Source organism: Syngnathoides biaculeatus, chromosome 9 (genome assembly GCF_019802595.1).
Source record: "Syngnathoides biaculeatus isolate LvHL_M chromosome 9, ASM1980259v1, whole genome shotgun sequence".
NCBI lineage: Eukaryota > Metazoa > Chordata > Actinopteri > Syngnathiformes > Syngnathidae > Syngnathoides > Syngnathoides biaculeatus.
Window position 1 is genome coordinate 11,990,721 of NC_084648.1, and position 20,568 is coordinate 12,011,288.

General features: G+C 42.1%; 1 protein-coding gene and 1 long non-coding RNA gene across 2 annotated transcripts in view; both read left to right on the top strand.

Moving 5' to 3' along the window:
* hhip (hedgehog interacting protein) overlaps positions 1-4,431 on the top strand; it is a 52,259-nt gene extending 47,828 nt beyond the window's left edge. The window contains exon 13 of the mRNA XM_061830731.1: positions 980-4,431. Within this exon, the coding sequence (XP_061686715.1) occupies positions 980-1,176 (197 nt within the window). The 3' untranslated portion in view covers positions 1,177-4,431. The remainder of the gene's footprint in view (positions 1-979) is intronic.
* Positions 4,432-5,574: 1,143 nt separating this feature from the next.
* On the top strand, positions 5,575-20,552 carry LOC133506413 (uncharacterized). Its single transcript, XR_009796490.1, has 5 exons — positions 5,575-5,720; positions 5,810-5,950; positions 6,262-6,382; positions 16,813-16,890; positions 20,054-20,552. It is a non-coding gene; the product is annotated as an uncharacterized LOC133506413 (long non-coding RNA).
* The last annotated feature ends 16 nt before the right edge of the window (positions 20,553-20,568 follow it).

A 20,568-nucleotide genomic window follows, 5' to 3' on the forward strand; every position in this document is an offset into this window, starting at 1 on the left:
AGTAGTTAGAGTAGAAGCAGTAGCAGTAGTAATTTAAAGTTAATTTCAGCGGTGAAATGGGTAGACAGCATGGGTATGACTTCAACACAATTTCTCTAAAGTAGAGTTAACTTTAAAGGCACAGAAAGGGTTAAATATTGGTGTATCCAGCAAGTACCACAAGTCCCCAGTTTAAGCGTCACGTGTTGCGATGCGATGAAGCCATTTCGGACTAGTTTTGGCCCACTTGTGCATGAAGTACGGTGGCCCGAGAGGGATTAAAAAGACTCAACCCCCACAACCAGCGCCTACCTTGAACATGGCTGCAATCTGTGCCTTGACAGCGTTGCCATCCTCACTTGCTGCGGACCTCCAGAAGTTATTTCCTGGCTGCCATTTGCATTTGGCATGTATGGAAATAGACACATCGTTCAAAATGTGAGCTATAACCTCATTTGACTTGTTGAAAACTTCCTGCACTAGTTTTGGCCTCTCCCAACAGAATTACATTTCCCCAAAAAAGTATGGGGATTTCATCGTACTGCTGGGGGACTTCAGTTTTCATGCGGGCAATGATAGTGAGACCTGGAATGGGTTTGATTGGGGGAAGAACAGCCCCCACGATCAGAACCCGAGCGGTGTTCTGTCAATGGACTTCTGTGGTCATCTTGGACTGTCCATAACAAACACCATATTCGAGCATGACTGTGTTCATATTTGGGCTTGGCACCGGAACACCAGAGGTCGCAGTTTGATGATCGACTGTCATTTATGGCAATTCTTGTGACTGTAGGCAATATTTTATTTTGAAGTAGTTTTAGCCCACTTCTGCATACCGGAAGTAGGGGCGTCCTAAATGTTCAGAAAGGCTCAATACTGTACAAAAGTTGTTTGGTGTCGCTGGTCGCAATTTTCCTGTACTCGTCTTCAAAGTTAACCACTCGAAAACCTTCATTATGATTTCATTCGACCCATCGTAACCACTTCCTCCCTTTTCCAGCCAAATGCGATCCAGGCTGCCGCAACGGAGGTGTGTGCATGGAACCCAACAAGTGCCTGTGCAAGAGCGGCTACTCGGGCGGCCAGTGCGAGCAGAGCGAGCAAGGCATGCCTAATGACCAGGAGAAGGACGGCCTCCTGGACCACATCATCGACATGACCTCGTACCTCCTCGACCTGACCAGCTACATCGTATAGAGAGAATGTGAGGAGGCTTCGTCCTCTTCAAACCCTTCAACCCACCGACACAAATCTACCTAGCGCCACCGGCTGACTCTAGCGAGGTAGCCTGAATATTTTGGGGGGCCCACGCTGATATACACACACACACACACACAAAAAAAAAAAAAAAAAAAAAGGATCTCCGTCACAGCTGCCTTTTGTCGACACCACCGGACGTTACGGTTCCGAACCGGATGATAAGCTACTTGCTCCCCCCGAGCGCCCGGCCTGGCATCCAAGTCACAGAAAATGCCCCGCCAAGACATTTCTGCTCCTCTCCAGGACAAATATTAAAAAAAAAAAAAAAAAAAAACCACCGCAACGGAGCGACCGATTATTTGGGCAATTGTCCGTGATGACTTTAGGACTTGTACGCAACCACAACCGTTGGACACTTTCAACGCAGGAAAAAGAGACGCCGGATTGCAAACCTGCCCCCCCTCCAAACACCTTTTGCGTAGGTTCCAATCTAACACACCTCCTCGCACTCGCCTCTTTGCAAAAGGGCAGCATCAGCGTTGTAATGGAGCAGGATACTGCTGCAACCGTACTGTACGTCTTTCACACAGAGAGGTCATGAGATGACATCGGTGGCTGGCGTGACGTGAGAAAAACTTGTCGCGCCGTGACGTTTGCTTTCGATGCATCAGGGCAGGAGTAGCGAGTTCCCCTTCAAAAACGTGCAGGACGACGTCCCGCCTCTCTTATTGAATGTTTTTTTCCGCCCTCGCCTTTAACACAGAATCCAGTAACACGGCACTCCAACAACCAGATTAAATCACGTCACCATCTGGTATTGCCTTTAAAAAAAGAAGAAGAAGAGTAGAGTACCGTTTTATTTACTTTGGTACGTGTAGTGAGTTTCAGTTCCGGCGGCATCCCACCCTCTGTTACGGGTCTCCATTCCGCTGTTTTCCCCTGTCCGTGTTCTGTAAAATCGGCACCTTCGTGATGATTTTCCACAAAAACCTTTGATTTCACACATTCACACAGCATCCCGCAGTCAGATAACGTGGCGATATCCGTCTGATGTGAGAATTGCTGTCAATGAAATAAGGCTGGAAAAGGGTTAAAACTTCACAGCCCAACATTTACAGAGAACCCAGCGAAGGCCCCCAAATCAGTGAAAGGGCATCCCGGAAAAAAATGAAAATTAGATGGCATCAGCGTCTGGTGTTACAGTGAAGAAATGAAGTATTTGAACACTCGGCTATATTGCAAGTTCTCCCACTTCGAAATCATGCAGGGGGCTGAAATTTTCATCCTAGGTGCATGTCCGTTGTGAGAGAGAGATTCTAAAAAAAAAAAATAACTAAAATACAGAAATCACAATGTATGATTTATTTGTGTGATACAGCTGCAAATAAGTATTTGAACACCTGTGAAAACCAATGTTAATATTTGGTACAGTAGCCTTTGCTAATACACTAAGACGTCATGGTTTGAAATCATGCATGGCACGGAAGGTTCCCCAGCTTAAACCAGCACATGTCAAGGCCCGTCTTAGGTTTGCCAATGACCATTTGGATGACACAGAGGAGTCATGGGAGAAAGTCTTGTGGTCAGATGAGACCAAAATGAAACTTTTTGGTCATAATTCCACTAACCGAATGAATGATGAGTTCCATCCCAAGAACACCGTCCCTACTGTGAAGCACGGGGGTGGTAGCATCGTGCTTTGGGGGCGTTTTTCTGCACATGGGACAGGACGGCTGCACTGTATTAAGGAGAGGATGACTGCAGCCATGTATTTGTGAGATTTTGGGGTACAACCTCTTTCGCTGAAGATGGGTCGTTGCTGGGTCTTTCAACATGACAACGGCCCGAAGCACACGGCCAGGAAAACCAAGGAGTGGCTCCGTAAGAAGCGTATCAAGGTTCTGGCGTGGCCTAGCCAGTCTCCAGACCTAAACCCAATATAAAATCTTTGGAGGGAGCTCAAACTCCGTGTTTCTCAGTGACAGCCCAGAAACCGGTCTGATCTAGAGAAGATCTGTGTGGAGGAGTGGGCCAAAATCCCTCCTGCAGTGTGTGCAAACCTGGTGAACAACTACAGGAAACCTTTGACCTCTGTAATTGCAAACAAAGGCTACTGTACCAAATATTAACATTGGTTTTCTCAGGTGTTCAAATACTTATTTTCAGCTGTATCACACAAATAAATCATACATTGTGATTTCTGTATTTTATTTAATTTTTTTTAGAATCTCTCTCTCACAACGGACATGCACCTAGGATGAAAATTTCAGCCCCCTGCATGATTTCTAAGTGGGAGAACTTGCAATATAGCAGAGTGTTCAAATACTTCATTTCTTCACTGTACAATCGCTTTTGATACACCAAGGCTGAAGACGTGCATGTCAGGTGTTAAAACTTCACAAGCCTGCCCTTGCTTGCAATTGTGGGCTCCGACCTTACACGCAGATGGCGCCACGCCTCCGTTACGGCTTAGAGTCTGCCTCCGAAGGTTCAGAATCGCCGGGTCGACTCCAGACAGCAACGATTGCTTTCGGCGCGACGCGGTTTAAAAATGTGTAAAATACGTATCCCGGCATTGCAGATTATAAACTACCTCCAAAGGCGGAAAAATGCCAGGTTGGCTCCATCCCCCGCACACCTTCCATTTCGTGTCGGTGCCTTTATCGCAAAACATCGACACTGTAAAAAAACAAAAAGAAGAAAAGAAAAGAGTGAAAATGCCGTCTTTTCCCGGGTTTTAAAAAAAAAAAAGGCTCCCGTGGAAATTCCAACCGCCAAGGGAAAAAGAAGAAGCGATCGCAAATGGTGATGTATATTCCTCTATAGCTTAGCTTTCCAAAAAATAAAAAAAAATGACAAAAAAACACAAATCACGGAGAGAGAAAAAAAAAGCATAGCATAATTATGATAGAGGGGATTTATTTTTCTAAGTGTAATAATATATGGGAGAGAGTGGTGTTTATAAAAAAAAATACATTTTACACTAAGCTTTGTGTCCCTTTAGTGTACTCGCAGCTTGCTTTTGAAATGCCCGTCCGCTAATAATCTGCTACACGACACATCCACGATGTTCGCGTTTGTTTGTCTTCAAGCGCCGACGATGTGTTGTTGTTGTTGTTTTTTTTTTTTTTTTTGTTTTTTTTTGTTTTTGTTTCAAGCTGTGTTTGTTCACCTCACTGGGGTGTTGTTGACATCAATCCAAAAGTCTACCTGGTCAAAAACGAGTCCGCAGTGGAATTTCAATGCTGTAAAATGGGGGGGGGGGGGGGGGGTGGGGGGAGGGTTGAATTCTTTTTTTTTTTTTTTTTTTTTTTTGTTTAGCACTTAATGTGAACGTTGTTGCAGTGTAGCTGCTGAGACGGCATGGTGTGAATAGAATAACCATTTTCATTATTTAAGTAGTAGTTACACAAGATGAATTATTTAAGTATGTCATTGTACTGTATGTGTGTATTTTTCTTTTTATATTGGTTTTTGTATCATTCATGTATTGTAAATACAGCCTTAGGGATAACTTTCTCTCTCTTCAAAAATATCAATATGTCTATTAAAATCTATAGCATGTCTCAAATGTGGCTGTTCGGCGTTTACTTCCAATAGGACGGACCAAGTTCACTTTTTTTTGTATTTTGGATTTTCCTCCAAGGACGTCTGTTTTGTTTTTTTAAGGATGTATCATTTGGTTAAAAAAAAAATGAAAACTATTATAAATAATAAATCATACCTAAATGTTGTTCAATGTTAACTATTTGTAATATTTTTTCCCTGTATGGTAAATTGTAATAATTAAATAATTATATCTTATGAGAAAATATTGTTAAATATTTTTTTTCCACCACAAATAAATTGCATCTCTAAAATCTTACAATGTATTATAAACATAATTTAATTTACTTACTAAGTACTAACTTAGTAACTCTTATAATTCACTCAGTATAAATAATTTTAGGATTTAAAGAATATATTATTTCTCCACAAATACAATTAATCACCAAATGCTGTAAAATGTATTACAAATGTACAAATGCACTTTTTTATATTTGTAAAAATTTAGTTATCATATAATAAGTTAGATATTCTTTGTCAAAAAAATTTGCTGTTTTTTTTACACAATCTTCAGCAAATAACCCAGTATTGAATGTAAAAGAAAATGTAAACCAAGGTAATTTATATGATGCGTGTGAAAATTTAATTCATTTTTACGTTACTTTTTTATCTAAAAAAGTGAGTTTCTTTCGGTTTGTCCTATTTTTTGAGATTCACAAAAAAAAAAAACAGCAATGTCAATAAATCCGGGAAAATGTGGGTGCTCTCTTTTTTTTTTTTTTTTTTTTTTTTTTTTTTTTCCGGAAGTACACACGCGCGCACACAGACGATGTAGATATTAATTTCCTTCTGAAAATACCAATGAGGTTTTGGCTCGTTTAATGATAGCGAACGCAGACCACCCACCTCACTGCCTCACACACGTTGCAATATTGTGAGCGGTAACGCAATCCCAGCCTTGTCTATTGGCGTCCAGTCCGAGCCGTCCGATCTATGTAAGTTTATACATCGTATATCAGCTGCGTGAATCGTGACCTTTCATTTTTGGAATCTTTTTTTTTTTTTTTTTTTTTCCCCCTCCCAGTAGACCGTCCGTGGTCCGGTGGTCTATCTCTTCCCGAGCGGGACTGGGGATAAACACGGAGGAGAAGGAAGAGGTGATCTGTATACCAAACACTCGAGACGGCTCTCGTGTTGTATACACCGACGGGAATGTCCTCCATTGGTGATTTTTTATTTTTTATTTATTTATTTATTTATTTTTTGTCGTCGTTTCCATGCATTAAAAAAGAAAATAAAGTGAAATACTGATTATTGCACAAGATGCATTCCGGAGACAAGTGCAGTAGGTGAAAAAATATATATAAAAAAAAAAAATGCAATATCGAGAGAGCGAACTTGAGTGGGTGGGCTAACTCCATTTACATTATTTTGCAGGAACGTGATTTTGAGTTTTATGAGTGGAATAAAATCTGGAGTATTGATAGCTTTGTGATTTATATGGAAATGCTGATTTCTGCATTCTTGTTTCAACAGAAATGGCCACCCCGGTGAGGAACGGAAGATGAATGAATAAATGTGATTTTTGGAAGCCATGTTGGATATTTACATTGAATGAATCATCATACTGATGGCGCCGATCAGTCTGTCGATAACGGTAAGCCCCACCCACCCGTTTAAGGCTTTGTTGACGACTCACTTCATCGTCAGGTCGTTCGACACTCAACCGCTCCAAAACTTCCCAGTAAATTCCCTCCAACTACGATTTTGGCTGCCTGTCCCCGGTGGCTAAACGCGGATTCTGCTCCAAAGACGACAAAATAAGCGTTTCCTCGTCTTTCTCTTTGTGAATTCTTGATTCAGACAACAATACTCGGTTGCGACCTGTGGATTACGGAGCATGGCGTGACTTTGTGTGAATTCCCAATCCTCAAAGTCTGACCGTCTCAGCTGTGAAGTTAACTGCGGTCTCTCATGTTTCATGAGTGCAACCGCGCTCGCAAATCTGCACAGTCGAGCATGAAAAATCACATGCGTAAAATTTTACATCATCGACTGGTAGCTTTCATCAATGAATTGACAATAGATAGCGGCGTAAATTATGCGAGATTCAACAATACATCACGATTGCCGACAGGAATGTTTGTTCCAATGTATCGCTAGCTTGTTGCCACTATCGCCGGTTATGTCGAACTAAACTTTCAGCATTTTCAAAACACTGCAGCTATAGATCGTTCGTGTTTATTCCTTGACAGGCTTTCCTTCAAATTAAGTTTGTCAGATCAAGAATTTTTTATTGATGAACAAATTTAAATACTGTTTTATATCACATTCTACTAATATCATTTGAAATTGGTCATGATAATTTCTGAGTTTGAAATTTTTGTTTTCTGTTATAGTTATGTACTTGTTTGTTATTTTTAATTTAGTTATGTTCTATTAATCCAGCACTTTAAGGTCTTTAGAATCCATCCCTAATCACACCCGCAACTTTATCTGTGAGCATGACTGACCACACCTGTAGATTATTCAAATGTGGGTGACTGGAACCGCTCTGGATTCCGGGTTTGAACCCAACTCCGGTACTGTCATCATCTTCTGTTTTCATAAATTGGATCCTGGTCAGTATCATTTTTGGTTGCATGTAAGAAAACAAACCAACTGGCATGAAAACTAACAAGTTTCGTGCAAAAGCGGTGGACGTCCAAACATCTCTCAATTAGATGAAGTGCGACTTACTATCCAAATAGAGCTGTTTAAAAAAAAAAAAAAAAAAAAAGGCTACGTCAACGACAAAAAAAAAATGGTGCTAGGGGGGAGGGGAGGGAGAAAACTATTCAAGTACTCGATGAAATATCTGTAGGAAAGTTGATTCTGAAAATTATTCAATGGTGACAGTGTAGCGTCGGAGGCACAGAATTGACCCCTCCGTACAGGGCACTTAACCACGCCTCCTGAAGTTACGTCACCCCACGTGTGCTGACCTCAGACAAACAATTAGCAAAAAATGGCGGCGCAGAAAGAAAAAGACTAGAGCGAAATTGTCCGATTTACCAGCTGATTTCTCACTCGCATTCTTAGCGAATAGTGAAAAATATCGTTGAAAAAGCAGACAGCAGGGCTTCAAGTATTTCAGCGAGGGGTATTTCAATGGTATTCCATGCATATCGACGGAAAAACCATTGATCATTAGCGAGCGAGATCTTTACGGAGTCAGAGGAAGATCGAGAAGCCACACATAATATAATTCTATTATACACCAAGACGAATTCGTCATTGACAGTTTCCTATTTAGTGGTACACATCACACTTGTGTGCAGAATCTGTATGTGTATCTGTATATAGCCGTGTTGTGAACCGCGGTATGAAGGAAAAGAAGGAAAGAAGGAGAGGCTTGATTTACGAGTTGTTTCTTCGTTTTCTTTGTGTAACGTCACGCGCTCCCCTCAATAATTATTCTTGAATTAGTGCCGAACCTACGGAAGTCTCCGTGACGAGAGTACGACAATCACTACTTTAGTGTCCTCAACATCCTTCCTTCAGTCTTGGTGTCTCGGTGCACGTCGAAGGCTTTTAAGGGCTCGCTAGTCCGGTTTATGAGCGGCGAACAGAGACACGTTTGTGCAGTCCAATCATCGGAAATATCGCTCGACAAAGAATGTGTCAATCGTTCACACGTAGCTATATGTATGCAAGGCGAAAAGAACTGCTAATTCATTTATATGAGACATGTATTGAAAATCAAATATAGGGCATACCTTCGTGCAAACATATGTGTTCCGGTTGATATTAGATGGAAGTTGATGATGCGGTCTCCACAAAGTTTGATCCATCGAAGGCATTTTTCGTACTGGGTCTTCGGTTTTGGAAAGGGTACGAATCGAACTCCAGCAACTAGCCTTTCAGGATACCTGTCGTCACTATTACAAAGTCCGTGACTACACCTCTTAACCATATTTTTGTTAAATAACCCAAATACACAATAAAACGCTAACAAAACCTATACTGGACCATGCAACATTGTCTGTGAGGGAACGGCGGATGCAAAAAAAAGGGGGGCGGTGGTTTATGCAGATCTCTGCATAGACCAAGGCCCGCATCATCAACTAAATCCATCTAATATCAAACCGGAAACACATATGTTGCACGAAGGTATGCCCTATATTTGATTTTCAATACATGTCTCGTATAAATGAATTCGAAGTTCTTCGCTAGCATAACACTGCTGCGTGTGAACGATTGACACACTTATTCTTTGTTGAGGGATATTTAGCGAAGATCGGACCGCACAAACGTTATTGATTTCTTGCTGGCTCGCGGTCCAAGGCCGAAGCTTAACCAGACTGTGTTTGCACGAAGATATGCCCTAATTAGATTTTTAATTTAACACGTCTCGTATAAATGAATTTGAAATTCTTCGCTAGCATAACACTGCTGCGTGTGAACGATTGCCACACTTTTCTTTGTTGAGCGATATTTAGCGATGATCGGACTGCACAAACTTATTGATTTCTTGCTGGCTCGCGGCCGAAGCTTAACCAGACTGTGGTTTGCACGAAGATATGCCCTAAATTAGATTTTTAATACACGTCTCTTATAAATGAATGAGACGTTCTGCGCTAGCATAACATTGCTACGTGTGAAATGATTTGAATGAAATCAGAAGCATGGAGTCTGTCTCAGTTCAGAATGTATTGTATTGTATTTGCCATTTTTACTGTTTGTCTTACGTGAGCGCACGTGGCGTGACGTCACTTCAGGAGGCGTGGTTAAGTGCCCTGTACGGAGGGGTCAATTGAGAGTGACCCGATTACGGAACTCGCTAACACTGGAAGTGTAACCACCAATAAGGTCCGTGCGGAACCTCGTCACCAAATTCGAGGTCCCGTAGGTGAATTATGTAAACCACCACAACAGCTTGATTTCTAATTTTATGTGTCCTCACTTCCGAGAGTGTTTTTGCAGGATGTAAATCCTCCACGGGAGTAAATGTATCCCACCAGGATTTGAATGTGAAATGTAAAATGATCACATTTTCAATAGTTGCTACAATTCGCTGTCTAAAATTCACCATCTGCGCCAACCAGGCAGAACAGCCAGCCAATCGCAGTTGCGCTTTGTCAGTCATGTGACGTCACATACTCAGAAAGCGTAACTGGATTGGCTGGCTGTTCGGTTCTGACCTGAAGTAACCCTGCCCGGTGGCACAGACGGTGAATTTTAGACCGTGGAATGTAGCAACTATTGGAGATATGATGATTTCAAACTCAAATTCTGATGGCACTAATTTACTTCCATCATGCCACCATCTTGGAAATGGGAGCCACAGGGATGAATCAGGAAAAGAACTGAATGCGATCAAGGACCCCCCCCCAGAAGTCACACTTGAAACCAAGTCTTGATTCGGACCTGAATCCTGTCGTATAAGGCTGAGGTGTTCAGCTGTTAACATCATAAACACAACAAAAGACGTTGTGAGCAAAATAAAATCAAACCTCCGGATCTGGTGCATGAAAATGACCAGGAAATTGTACCAACTGTTTTACATCGACCCAAAGACGTGCTACATTTGAATCAAATTGTTGCAGTGCAGGGTTGGCGTTTGAACATTTTATCCGTTTGTTTTTTAACTTTGTTTTGTTACTTTTAGTAGCTCGATTACATTCTAATTGGATTTGATTCAATGTTGCCTTTGAGTATGTTCCACCTACTAACTCCGAAACATTTTCAATCCAACAATCCATTTTCCTACAACGGCATTTTGGGACCAAGTCTTCCAAAATTTGACCTCGAGTGCTTACGCCAGCACTGACTCGCAATCAGATGATATTTCCCGTTTTATTTATTTACCTTAGCATTATTTATATATCTTTCTGCGGTCGCAAATCAGAGCCTGAGCTTGTTTACCGACTCAGATCTCGGTTCTGACTCTGATGAGGAGAAGAAGAGAGGAAAAAAAAAAATAACCCACTGAGGCTCAATCTGCCACGTGAAGACCCCCGTTGCCGAGATCTGGACCACAGGTAAGACTGATGGGGGCTGGAAATGAGTACAAAGTAGCAACAAAAATGATACATAAAAATATAGAATGTAGCATTTGGGGATTTGTGAAAAAGGTATAAAATAATACATGAAATACAGTGTACAATTTATAATAATAACAATGTATTTCAGAAGATATCTTACTGATTTCTAATGGAGGAAAAGTGGACCTCCAAATACGTGGATTTTTTTTTCAGATGAAAATAAGAACAAATTTGATGGATGATGGCAATATTTGCAATATTTTCCAATATATTAAATTAAATATTTGAAATTCAATAATATTTGCAAATTCCAATGAAGTTGGGATATTTGGATATTGTTTACAACAACAATAAAAACACAAGATGATGATCTGGCAACCTTTTTCAACCATTTAAAAAAAAAAAAAAACATGTCAACCATCCATTTTCTTTTGCCGCTTATCCTCATGAGGGTTGCGGGGATTGCTGGAGCCTATCCCAGCTGTCAAGGGGCAGGAGGTGGGGGACACCCCGAACCGGTTACCAGCCAATCGCAGGGCACACGGAGACAGACGCAAGTCGCACTCAAAATCACACCTAGGGGCAATTTAGAGTGTCCAATTAATGTTGCGTGTTTTTGAGATGTGGGAGGAAACCGGAGCGCCCGGAGAAAACCCACACAGGCATGGGGAGAACATGCAAACTCCACACAGGCGGGGCCGGGATCGAACCCGGGTCCTCAGGACTGTGAGCTGAGACACTGTATCGCCACCTTTACTGTATTTAATTGAATACACTGCAAAGACAACATATTTAATGTTCAAACTGATGAATGCTTTGTTTGTTTGTTTTTTTTTTTAAATTTGCAAATATTCTCTCATTTTGCATTTGATTCCCTTCGACGTGTTCCCAAAAATATGGCACGGGGGGGGCACACAAGTTCCGGAATGCCGCGAAAAAAAACCACACACGCCTGTTTTGAACATTCCGCATGCGAACGGATTAAATTGAAAGTGGCCCCGATTGGATCTAAAAGGAGCGGCCCCGAAAGTCTCGGTTCACCACTTTTTCAACGACCGCCTGAGCAAATACTTGCAAGTTTTAAGAGCGGCGTGTCGCGATGTCAAAGTCTAAGTACCGTAATTGCCAGTCTACAGAGCGCGCCTGGTTCTAACCTGCGTCCATCTGAGATGGACTGACGCAAGGTGGAAAAGTGTGCCGCGGTCTGACAAGTCCACATTTCAAATTGTTTCTGGAAATCATGGAAGTCGTGTCGATGAAAAGCGGCCATCCAAGTTCTTTTCGGTCCAAAATTCAAAATTGTGACGGTATTGGGGTGTGTTGGGGTGTAACCTGCACCTCTATGAAGCCACAATTACTGCTGAAATGTACATACTGGTTGTGGAACGACATGTGCTGCCATCCAAGCTAAAATCTTTTTCAGGGATGTCACCGTTTACTTCAGCAAGATAATGCCGAGCCACATTCTGAATGGCTTCGTAGTAAAAGGTACTTCGATGGCTCGCTAGCAGTCCAGCGCAGTCTCCCTTTAAAAATGTGGCGCCGGCGTCAAATTCCAAAAGAGAGAGTCAGAGAAACATCATAAAGATCCTGGTCTATAGTAAATCCAAAATATATGCGCGCAGGTCAATCGATTTACATTTTCTAGCAGAACCATAGAAAAAAATATAAAGATGCACTTATGGATTTGAAAAATGTCTTGACTCATCTGAAAGTTTTTGAGGTGTTTATCAACTATAGATTTAGAAAATGTACGTCCACATAAAACGTGTGCACTTGCTTTTTGGGGGGAAATTTCAGTTTTCATTAGAACTAGAAGACCAGATTGTGATCGTTAGTTTTTGGGGTGTACAGTGGTCAGGTGATTAACGCGAACCCCGCGGAACACCGAAAACAGTGGTTGCGAACGCTGCTGAAAATTTTACTCGATAAGTCACGACTTCTGATACACACAAATATACTGTAATTTCCGGCCTATAAGCCACGACTTACAGTATTTCACATGCTTTCAACCCTGCGGTTTATGTGGTGATGCAGCTAATTTGTGCATTTTTTTTCCAACGGCTGCAAGGGAGCACTCGGGCGGAAAAAGTCAGCGTGAGACCGGTGGAATATATGTGCCAAGGAAGTGACTTTTACCGGTCCGGCCCTGTTCGCGCTGTGGAAAAGTGTTACTGCCTTGTTTCAGTGATTTTTATTGATACGCTTTTTTTTTTTAATCGGCCTTGTTAGCGCGGCACTAGGATTAGCGGTAGCGTGGCAGCGCTTGCGTTAAACTCTCTGTGTACCGTCTTTGTAAATATTCGTGTTTCAATGTGGGCACTTATATGTATGTACCAAATGGTATTTCCTTTACAAATGTACTCTGTGAGGCTTAACCAGGTGCACTCTGTAGGCGAGGAATTATGGTACAAAAGTTTCTGCCGGGATAGATTGTTGCTAACATGCTAACATCTTATACTAGCATCACTTGTTTACTGTTTTCGAAGATGACCTCAAGTCCAAAACTCGAAAGGTACCATTGTAACAGATTAAGGTCAACATGCTAAGCTAACGAGACTCATTTTAATGCTCCCTAGTTTGTGGACAACTTTAACCCAAGGGAATCGAAGCTTGTACCGTTACTGAAAAAGCGATACATGCTAACATGCTAAGCTGGCTATGCTCTAATAACAAAATTCTAAACCCACAGGCACATGATTGAAAAGCTTCCAATCAGCCTCCAAAAAACAAATGCTAAATAAATCCGCTCCTAAAATGGAGACGCGTAAACAACATCAACACGAGGAGCAAAAAAAAAAAATGAAAAAAATTGCCTATTCACTTCTTGCTTGGCGCTTTCTCTTGTCTTCGCGCCGCCTTCGCCAAAGCGCTAATCCTTGTTTTGGTACGCGGGGCCGCCTGCGTCGCGTTCTAATCCGCGCAAAGCTCCGTGACCAATGGCCGCTGCCGTGGCGAGCTGGCGGCGCCGAGAACGACGCTGACGCAAAAGCACCAAAGGGAAGCAAGGAGGCGGCAAATCCCGGCTCGTGCGCGTGTACGTTGACGCCCGTGTCGACGATTATTGCGATACAAATGTTTGGAACGGGTTGAGATGACATCCTGCAAAAATTCATGCAGCGGAGACGGCGAATCCGAGCCCAAGCGCAACGCATTCATTAGGATTTTGCACCAAAATAACGCGCAAAAAAAATTGTCTTTTAGCAAAAGATGAAGCGCTAAAAAGTCTCCCTTTCTTTAGCAAATAAGATAAAAAAAAATAGGTAAATAAAAGTAAAATAAAAATATATAATGTATACACTGTACATGTATGTATTTTTCAAGTAAATAAAAAAAATACACAAAAAACACTTTCTTACAAAATAGGCACTAAAAATAGTACTCCATAAATAATCCATTAAAATAATCTTTTGCAACTGTTACACAGATCAAAAAAATTTAAAAAAGTACAAAAAATATTTAAAGATAAATCACTAAATAAACTGTAATTTTTAACAAAAATAAGACCAAAAAAAGTAAGAGCTGTCACAAAAAAGATACGAATATAAATAAATAATGCACAAAAAAAGATTCAAAGCAACTTTAAAAAAAAAAAGTCACTCCCATCTTGGCAATTATAAACCCCCACTTTAAAAAAAAAAAACCACAAACTGAATGGGATTTTATACAAAAATAGTGCATTAAATATTTAATCAACATTTTCTCTAAGTTTCAAATTTTCTCGCAAAAGAAACGCAGGATGTCGTATTTGGAAGCCACGCAAATGTCCTGAAAGTATGACTGATTGGAAACAGATTGCTAGCTCGCGTCACGCGCCAAAAAAACATTTGGAGAATCTCAACTCCAAAAATCCATCGCGCTTTTATCAAAAAGTAATAAACAAAACAAAAACGGGCTCTGTAGCAGAAGCTTGTGCGTTGATTCGGACACGTGGAGGTCACCCAGACCAACACAGCGGTCCCCTGGAGCTCGCTCGACGACCCCCCCCATCCAGACTCCTTTGGTGGGTGGGCACTTTACTCAGCTATTTCCTCCACTTGTCTGTTGGGACTGCCATTTTCCTTTTCATGTGCACCTGCATGTCTACTTCAAGCGCACGTGCAAAAACATCAACGCCGCAGCAATTTTGACCTCCAATTTTTGTACGTCTGCGCGCGCGTGTGTGAGATGTACTTTTATTATTACTATTATTCCTTTTTTGGGGTGCCTTTTTGATTGACGGAAAAATGTCCATCTTGTAATTTGCTTTTGGGGGGATATGTTTTTTTGTGTGTATGTGTCTTATTAACCTGCACGACGCCATGACACCAGGTGACCTTCCCAAGGCCACCTCCAGCCCTTCCCTGAGTACTTTTTGGTGTAGGAGGGGGCATGTGTTTGTTTTTTTTGTTGTTTTTTTCGGGTGGGGGGCAGTCCAATGTCCAATTAAGATTGACTCAAGGCACCATCATTTCTACACATCCATTTTCTTAACTGCTTATCCTCACAAGGGTCATGGGGAGTGCCGGAGCCTATCCCAACTGTCAACAGGCAGGAGGCAGGGTACACCCTGAACTGGTCGCCAGCCAATCGCAGGGCACACGGGGACAGACGCAAGTCGCACTCAAAATCACACCTAGGGGCAATTTTAGAGTGTCCAATGAATGTTGCGTGTTTTTTGGGATGTGGGAGGAAACCGGAGTGCCCGGAAGAAACCTACGAAGGCACGGGGAGAACATGCAAACTCCACACAGGCGGGTCCACGGTTGAACCCGGGTCCTCAGAACTGTGAGGCCAACACTTTACCAGCTGATCCACCGTGCTACCGCCACTAATACTCCATCCATCCATTTTCTTTGCCGCTTATCCTCACGAGGGTCGCAGGGAGTGCTGGAGCCTATCCCAGCTGTCAACGGGCAGGAGGCGGGGCACACCCTGAACTGGTTGCCAGCCAATCACAGGGCACATCGAGACGGACAACAGTGGCACTCACAATCACACCTAGGGGCAATTTAGAATGTCCAATTAATGTTGCATGTTTTTTTTGGGGGTGCGGGAGGAAACCGGAGTGCCCGGAGGAAACCCACGCAAGCTCCACACAGGCGGGGCCGGGATCGAACCCGGGTCCTCAGAACTGCGAGGCCAACACTTTACCAGCTGAGGCACTGTGCTCCCGCCACTAATCATATGTTTGGAAATTTGTTTTAACGAGTAACCCTCTTATCTCCTACAGCAAGTCAGACGAGGATGCGGTGACAGGGTCACCTTTGCGTCGGGCCCAGTCGGGGGGGTCGGGCGATGGCCTGAGGACTTCCCGTTGTCCAGGAAGTCAAAATTTTGCAGGACGGTGTATTTAAAATTTAATGGTTCCAGTAAAAAAAAAAAAAAGGGTGACGGAGATGTTAATGATGACTTCTTCCCAATTCCTGTTGTTTACAATTGAAGTTTCCCCACAGGTGGCGATTGATTTGATTGATTTTGAACTTTGAACATGTTGGATGGTCACGGTGATTTATTCAGTGTTCATTTCAGTTGCCCGAAAGAAACAAATTTGCAAAAAAATGCAGTCGTGGTCTCAGTCCAAATATTTCATGAAAGAAGGTAAATGACATTCATTTATACGAACAAGTGCAAGAACTTTGGAGCAGTGTTGCGCTGGTGAGTCAGCAAAAAAAAAAATAAAAAAATGGACTGCCTCTTTTTCTCCAATCTTACTGCAAACGCGGATACGCTCTCAGTACAGATGGACAAATATTTCTTCGACACTTTTACACGTACCGGTTCCTTTTTGAACTCATACACCGTAATAGACATTATTCGTCAACTGGAATCCAAACGTTCTTTGCCAACGACGAATATATACGTCGAGTGCACTTTTTGCCTTTAATTTCTCTAAACCAGAAGGCCTTGTTTTTTCGTACAAATTCCTGCAAATTTTTTGTCATTGAGTGTTTGATGTAATTATCAGGACGTGCTGGGTAGTTTTTTGTGATCTAAGATGTTTGTATTTCTCTATTTGGTTTTATTTTTATTTTGTATTAAATGTTTTACGTCATTAAATTACATAAAATATGTCTTCCAGAAGAAGCTGCACGCGCCCCTTTACGTCGCCAATGGGTGAGCACGAGCGCCAATTTGCAGTGCAGCACAACCTGTGAAGGTAAAAACTGCACTCTTGACTTTGCTGCTGATAAACCCCGGTGACCAAAATAGCGCAATTCCTCATCTATTGGAGCCCTAAAATGATTCCCAAAATCAGGAAACTCTTCTTCCCATGTATAATACGCACTCATGACTTTCTTTCCATTGCTAGATTCATATGTGATAGACGTTAGTGGTGACCCAGGTCGAATTTATTTTTCGAATCAATTCTGATCCGTAACATTCCTAATATTGCGTTTTACTTGCTCCTCAATAATGTATTTAATATTGAAGCGCACCACAGTGTTTAGTTTTGACACTGCAGTTTAAAAACTAATTTATGGCTCTCCTAAAACACACGGAAAATAGATATATAAGTTTTACGACAGTTATGTATGAAACACACTTGACTTTTGAAGGTTTTTTTTTGGAGGGCGGTGGTGATTGCGCACCTTGTGATTAATGTGCATGCGTTACTAACAGGGGAATTCTGGGAACTAGTCGACGCGTACTGGGAAATCCCTTGGTCTCATAGTTCCCCTTCTTCTACATAGAGGGTGCTAACTTAAGTTCTATCAATCTTTATGCAATTGAAGCGCTAACCCGAGCCCTAACCTTAAAACAAAAGTTGATAAAAACATATACTCGTATATGAATGTGCATGCGCATTATTCACAAGATTTTTCAGCACGCGGATCGTTCAGACCCTCACACTGGGTAGCTCGGCATCTGTCTGTTTGAATCCCGATCGGATTCACCAAAATTCCACTAGACCAACTGTTTATCTTGCGTCACAATTTATACAAATCCAGAAATGTCACATTTAATCGCGTCCAAAGACGTGCCCAGCTTGGTACGGACCAGTCTGGCCTGCTTCGAAGGCCTCAAATGAGCTGACACAAAGAATTAGAAAAAACAATTCGTGCCCTGTAATGATGTCAAGCCCCCCACCCCTCAGGGGTCACACAAACTTTGGGTGGGTGGGAACTGAAAGCCTTCAACAAAAATCACGCGATCCCAATATTAATGATTGAACATTAATGATCAATATTAAAATACAGGAGCGTAGGAGGCAAATGACAGATGGAAGTTTTATTCCAAAAACGTGTGTGTGCTTCATCGAAACTGTAGCTACATAAAATGTTTAAAAGCAAATAGTTCTTTGAGATGAAATGCAAACGGATCTTAAAAGTTAAATACAACTGAACTGTACTTCGGTAGCGAAGATAATAAAATGATTTTGTCGGCTTTGGCTTTTTAAAAAAATGTGCATTCCAGATAAAGGACAACATCTTTTTAAGCCTCTTGTCAAGTAAAAAAAAAATAATAATAAAAGAGCGCTACTAGCATTATTTACTGTTGTGGGTCAATTTCAGGAATTTGGCTTTAAGGGCGAGGGGGGTCGCAGGGCTCATGGAGGATTTACGGTGGACCCGTGTTAGCATGTTCTGGGTCAGCGCTTCCCGCTTCAAAGCGCTCGCCGCCGTCAAGGCCAAGGTAGTCGTTTGGGCGGCCAATTGTTGTTTTAGCGCAAGCCCCTGCGACGTTTGGGCTCTGGTCATCGGGTCGGCGTGTCGCCGCGCCGGACGTGCGAGGTTACTTTCGGCAGCTCGGCGACGGGCCAACTGCGATGTCGAGGAGCTGATCAGTACTCGAGTTGCGGGTTGAAGTAATATCTGGAACCGTTGGGAGTTGAATGGACTAGCGCTGGCGACAAGGTGCTCCATCTATCCGTCCATCCATTTACCGAGCCGCTTATCCACACAAGGGGTCGCGGGAGTGGCATTGTGCGGGTCATCGTTTCTTACAACACCCAAAAGAAATAAATCTTCATTTGAGAATGAAGCTATACTTTTATAAAATGATAAAGATGTTCTAACTTGAAGAATAAAATAAAAGCTTTAATTTCCTAAGGGGAAAAAATGTGTTTACAAAAATGAGAAAATAACATCACATACACAACACAAAATCATAATGTTGCAAGTATAAAGTTGTTCTCTGATGAAGAATGAGAAACGTGAAATGCTGAAAATTCCAATTTTATTCTTGCATTTCAGAAAAAATCTGATCTACTTCCCAGACTATTTCAACATTTTTCCCCCCACAAAATTCTAACTTTAGTCTTTTTTTTTACATACAGTAAAATGAAAACATTATTATTATTTATTATTTTATGTTTTGCCTCTTTGTCACACTTGAATGTTCCCCATCATCAAATTGAAATAGTCAAAGAAAACCCAAGACAAAATGCAGTTTTCAAATGAGGTTTTTATGAAAATCGAAATGTTCCTGCTTGGAGAAGAATCCATTTCTATAGCCACGCCCATGCCTGATACTGCCACACCTGTTCTCAATAGAACCTGCCTGACCAAGTGAAGTAGACCAAAAGATCCTCAAAAGCTCGACATCGTGGTGAGAACTAAAGAAAGTCAGGAACAAAGCACGCAAAGTCGCTGAGATCTTTCAGAGTGGAAAGATTTCTAAAGCCATTTCTGAAGATTTAGGACTCCAGCGAACCACAGTGAGGGCCGTTATCCACAAATGGTGAAAACATAGAACATTCCCAGGAGTGGTCGGCTGACCAAAACTCATCCAAGAGGTCAAAAAAGAGGTCACAACAACATCCAAACAACTGCAAGTGCCACTTGTCTCAGTCTCAGTTAGTGTTCACGACTTTTTGTTTCTTTCGGCTTGTCCCGTTAGGGGTCTCAGATGAACGCTCATATTTGTTTGGCACAGTTTTTATGCCCTTCCTGACGCAACCCTCTTGGGGAATAGAGGCCCCAGTTAGATAGGAACTCACAACCCCGGGTTTACCAAACCAATGCTCCAACCCCTGAGCTATGGGGCTTCACAAATTCACAAAAACTACAAATTAAAAAAATAATAATAATAGACTGGGCAAAAGTCTCCCGCGCGCTGGAGTTCTAAGAAAAAAATCCACTGATGAGCAAAAAAAAAATCCAGTATCAGTTTTTCCAGAAAACATCTTGAGGATCCCAAGACTTTTGGGAAAATCCTCAGTGGTCTGAAGAGACAAAGGTTTTTGGAAGGTGTGTGTGTGTGTCCAAATACGTAACACTTGGAGTAAAAGTAACACCAGAACTTCAGAAAGAGAACATCATACCGAGTAAAAGATGGTGGTGGTTGCATGATGGTCTGGGGCTGTTTTGTTACTTCAGGACCTGGAAGACCATGACCCAAAAACACACCGATGTGGGCGACGGATAGACGTCCGGTCCCTGTCCGCCTTCTACTTCAATTCCAAACTCTCCAGAAGGACCAAAGCGACACAACCCTTGTCATCTTCTCCGAGGATCCGCGACTTTTGCGAGCCACGGTCAAAACCCAAAAGGTAACGTGGACTTTTTACAGTGCAGAGTCCAAACGGGGATCTTGGGGGACACCATGAAGGCACCAAACTAATTGAAGCGCAAATATACAAAAGATATAAATAAGAATGTAAGCCGTAGTACTGCGTGTAGCGATGCCACTCCTTGTGGTATTTTGCTGACACTGGAAATGTTTTTATTTTTTTATGATGCCCACGTCCTAATCTCGGCCATTTTGTCCGGATTTAAAAGCTCCCCAGACTGATACTTTCATACCTCGTCGTCTTCTGCCGAGGGCGGGAATGTTTTCGGAAACCAGTCGCAAGTCGGCTGGACCCAGAAAGATAGAAGGGGGAAAAAAAGAG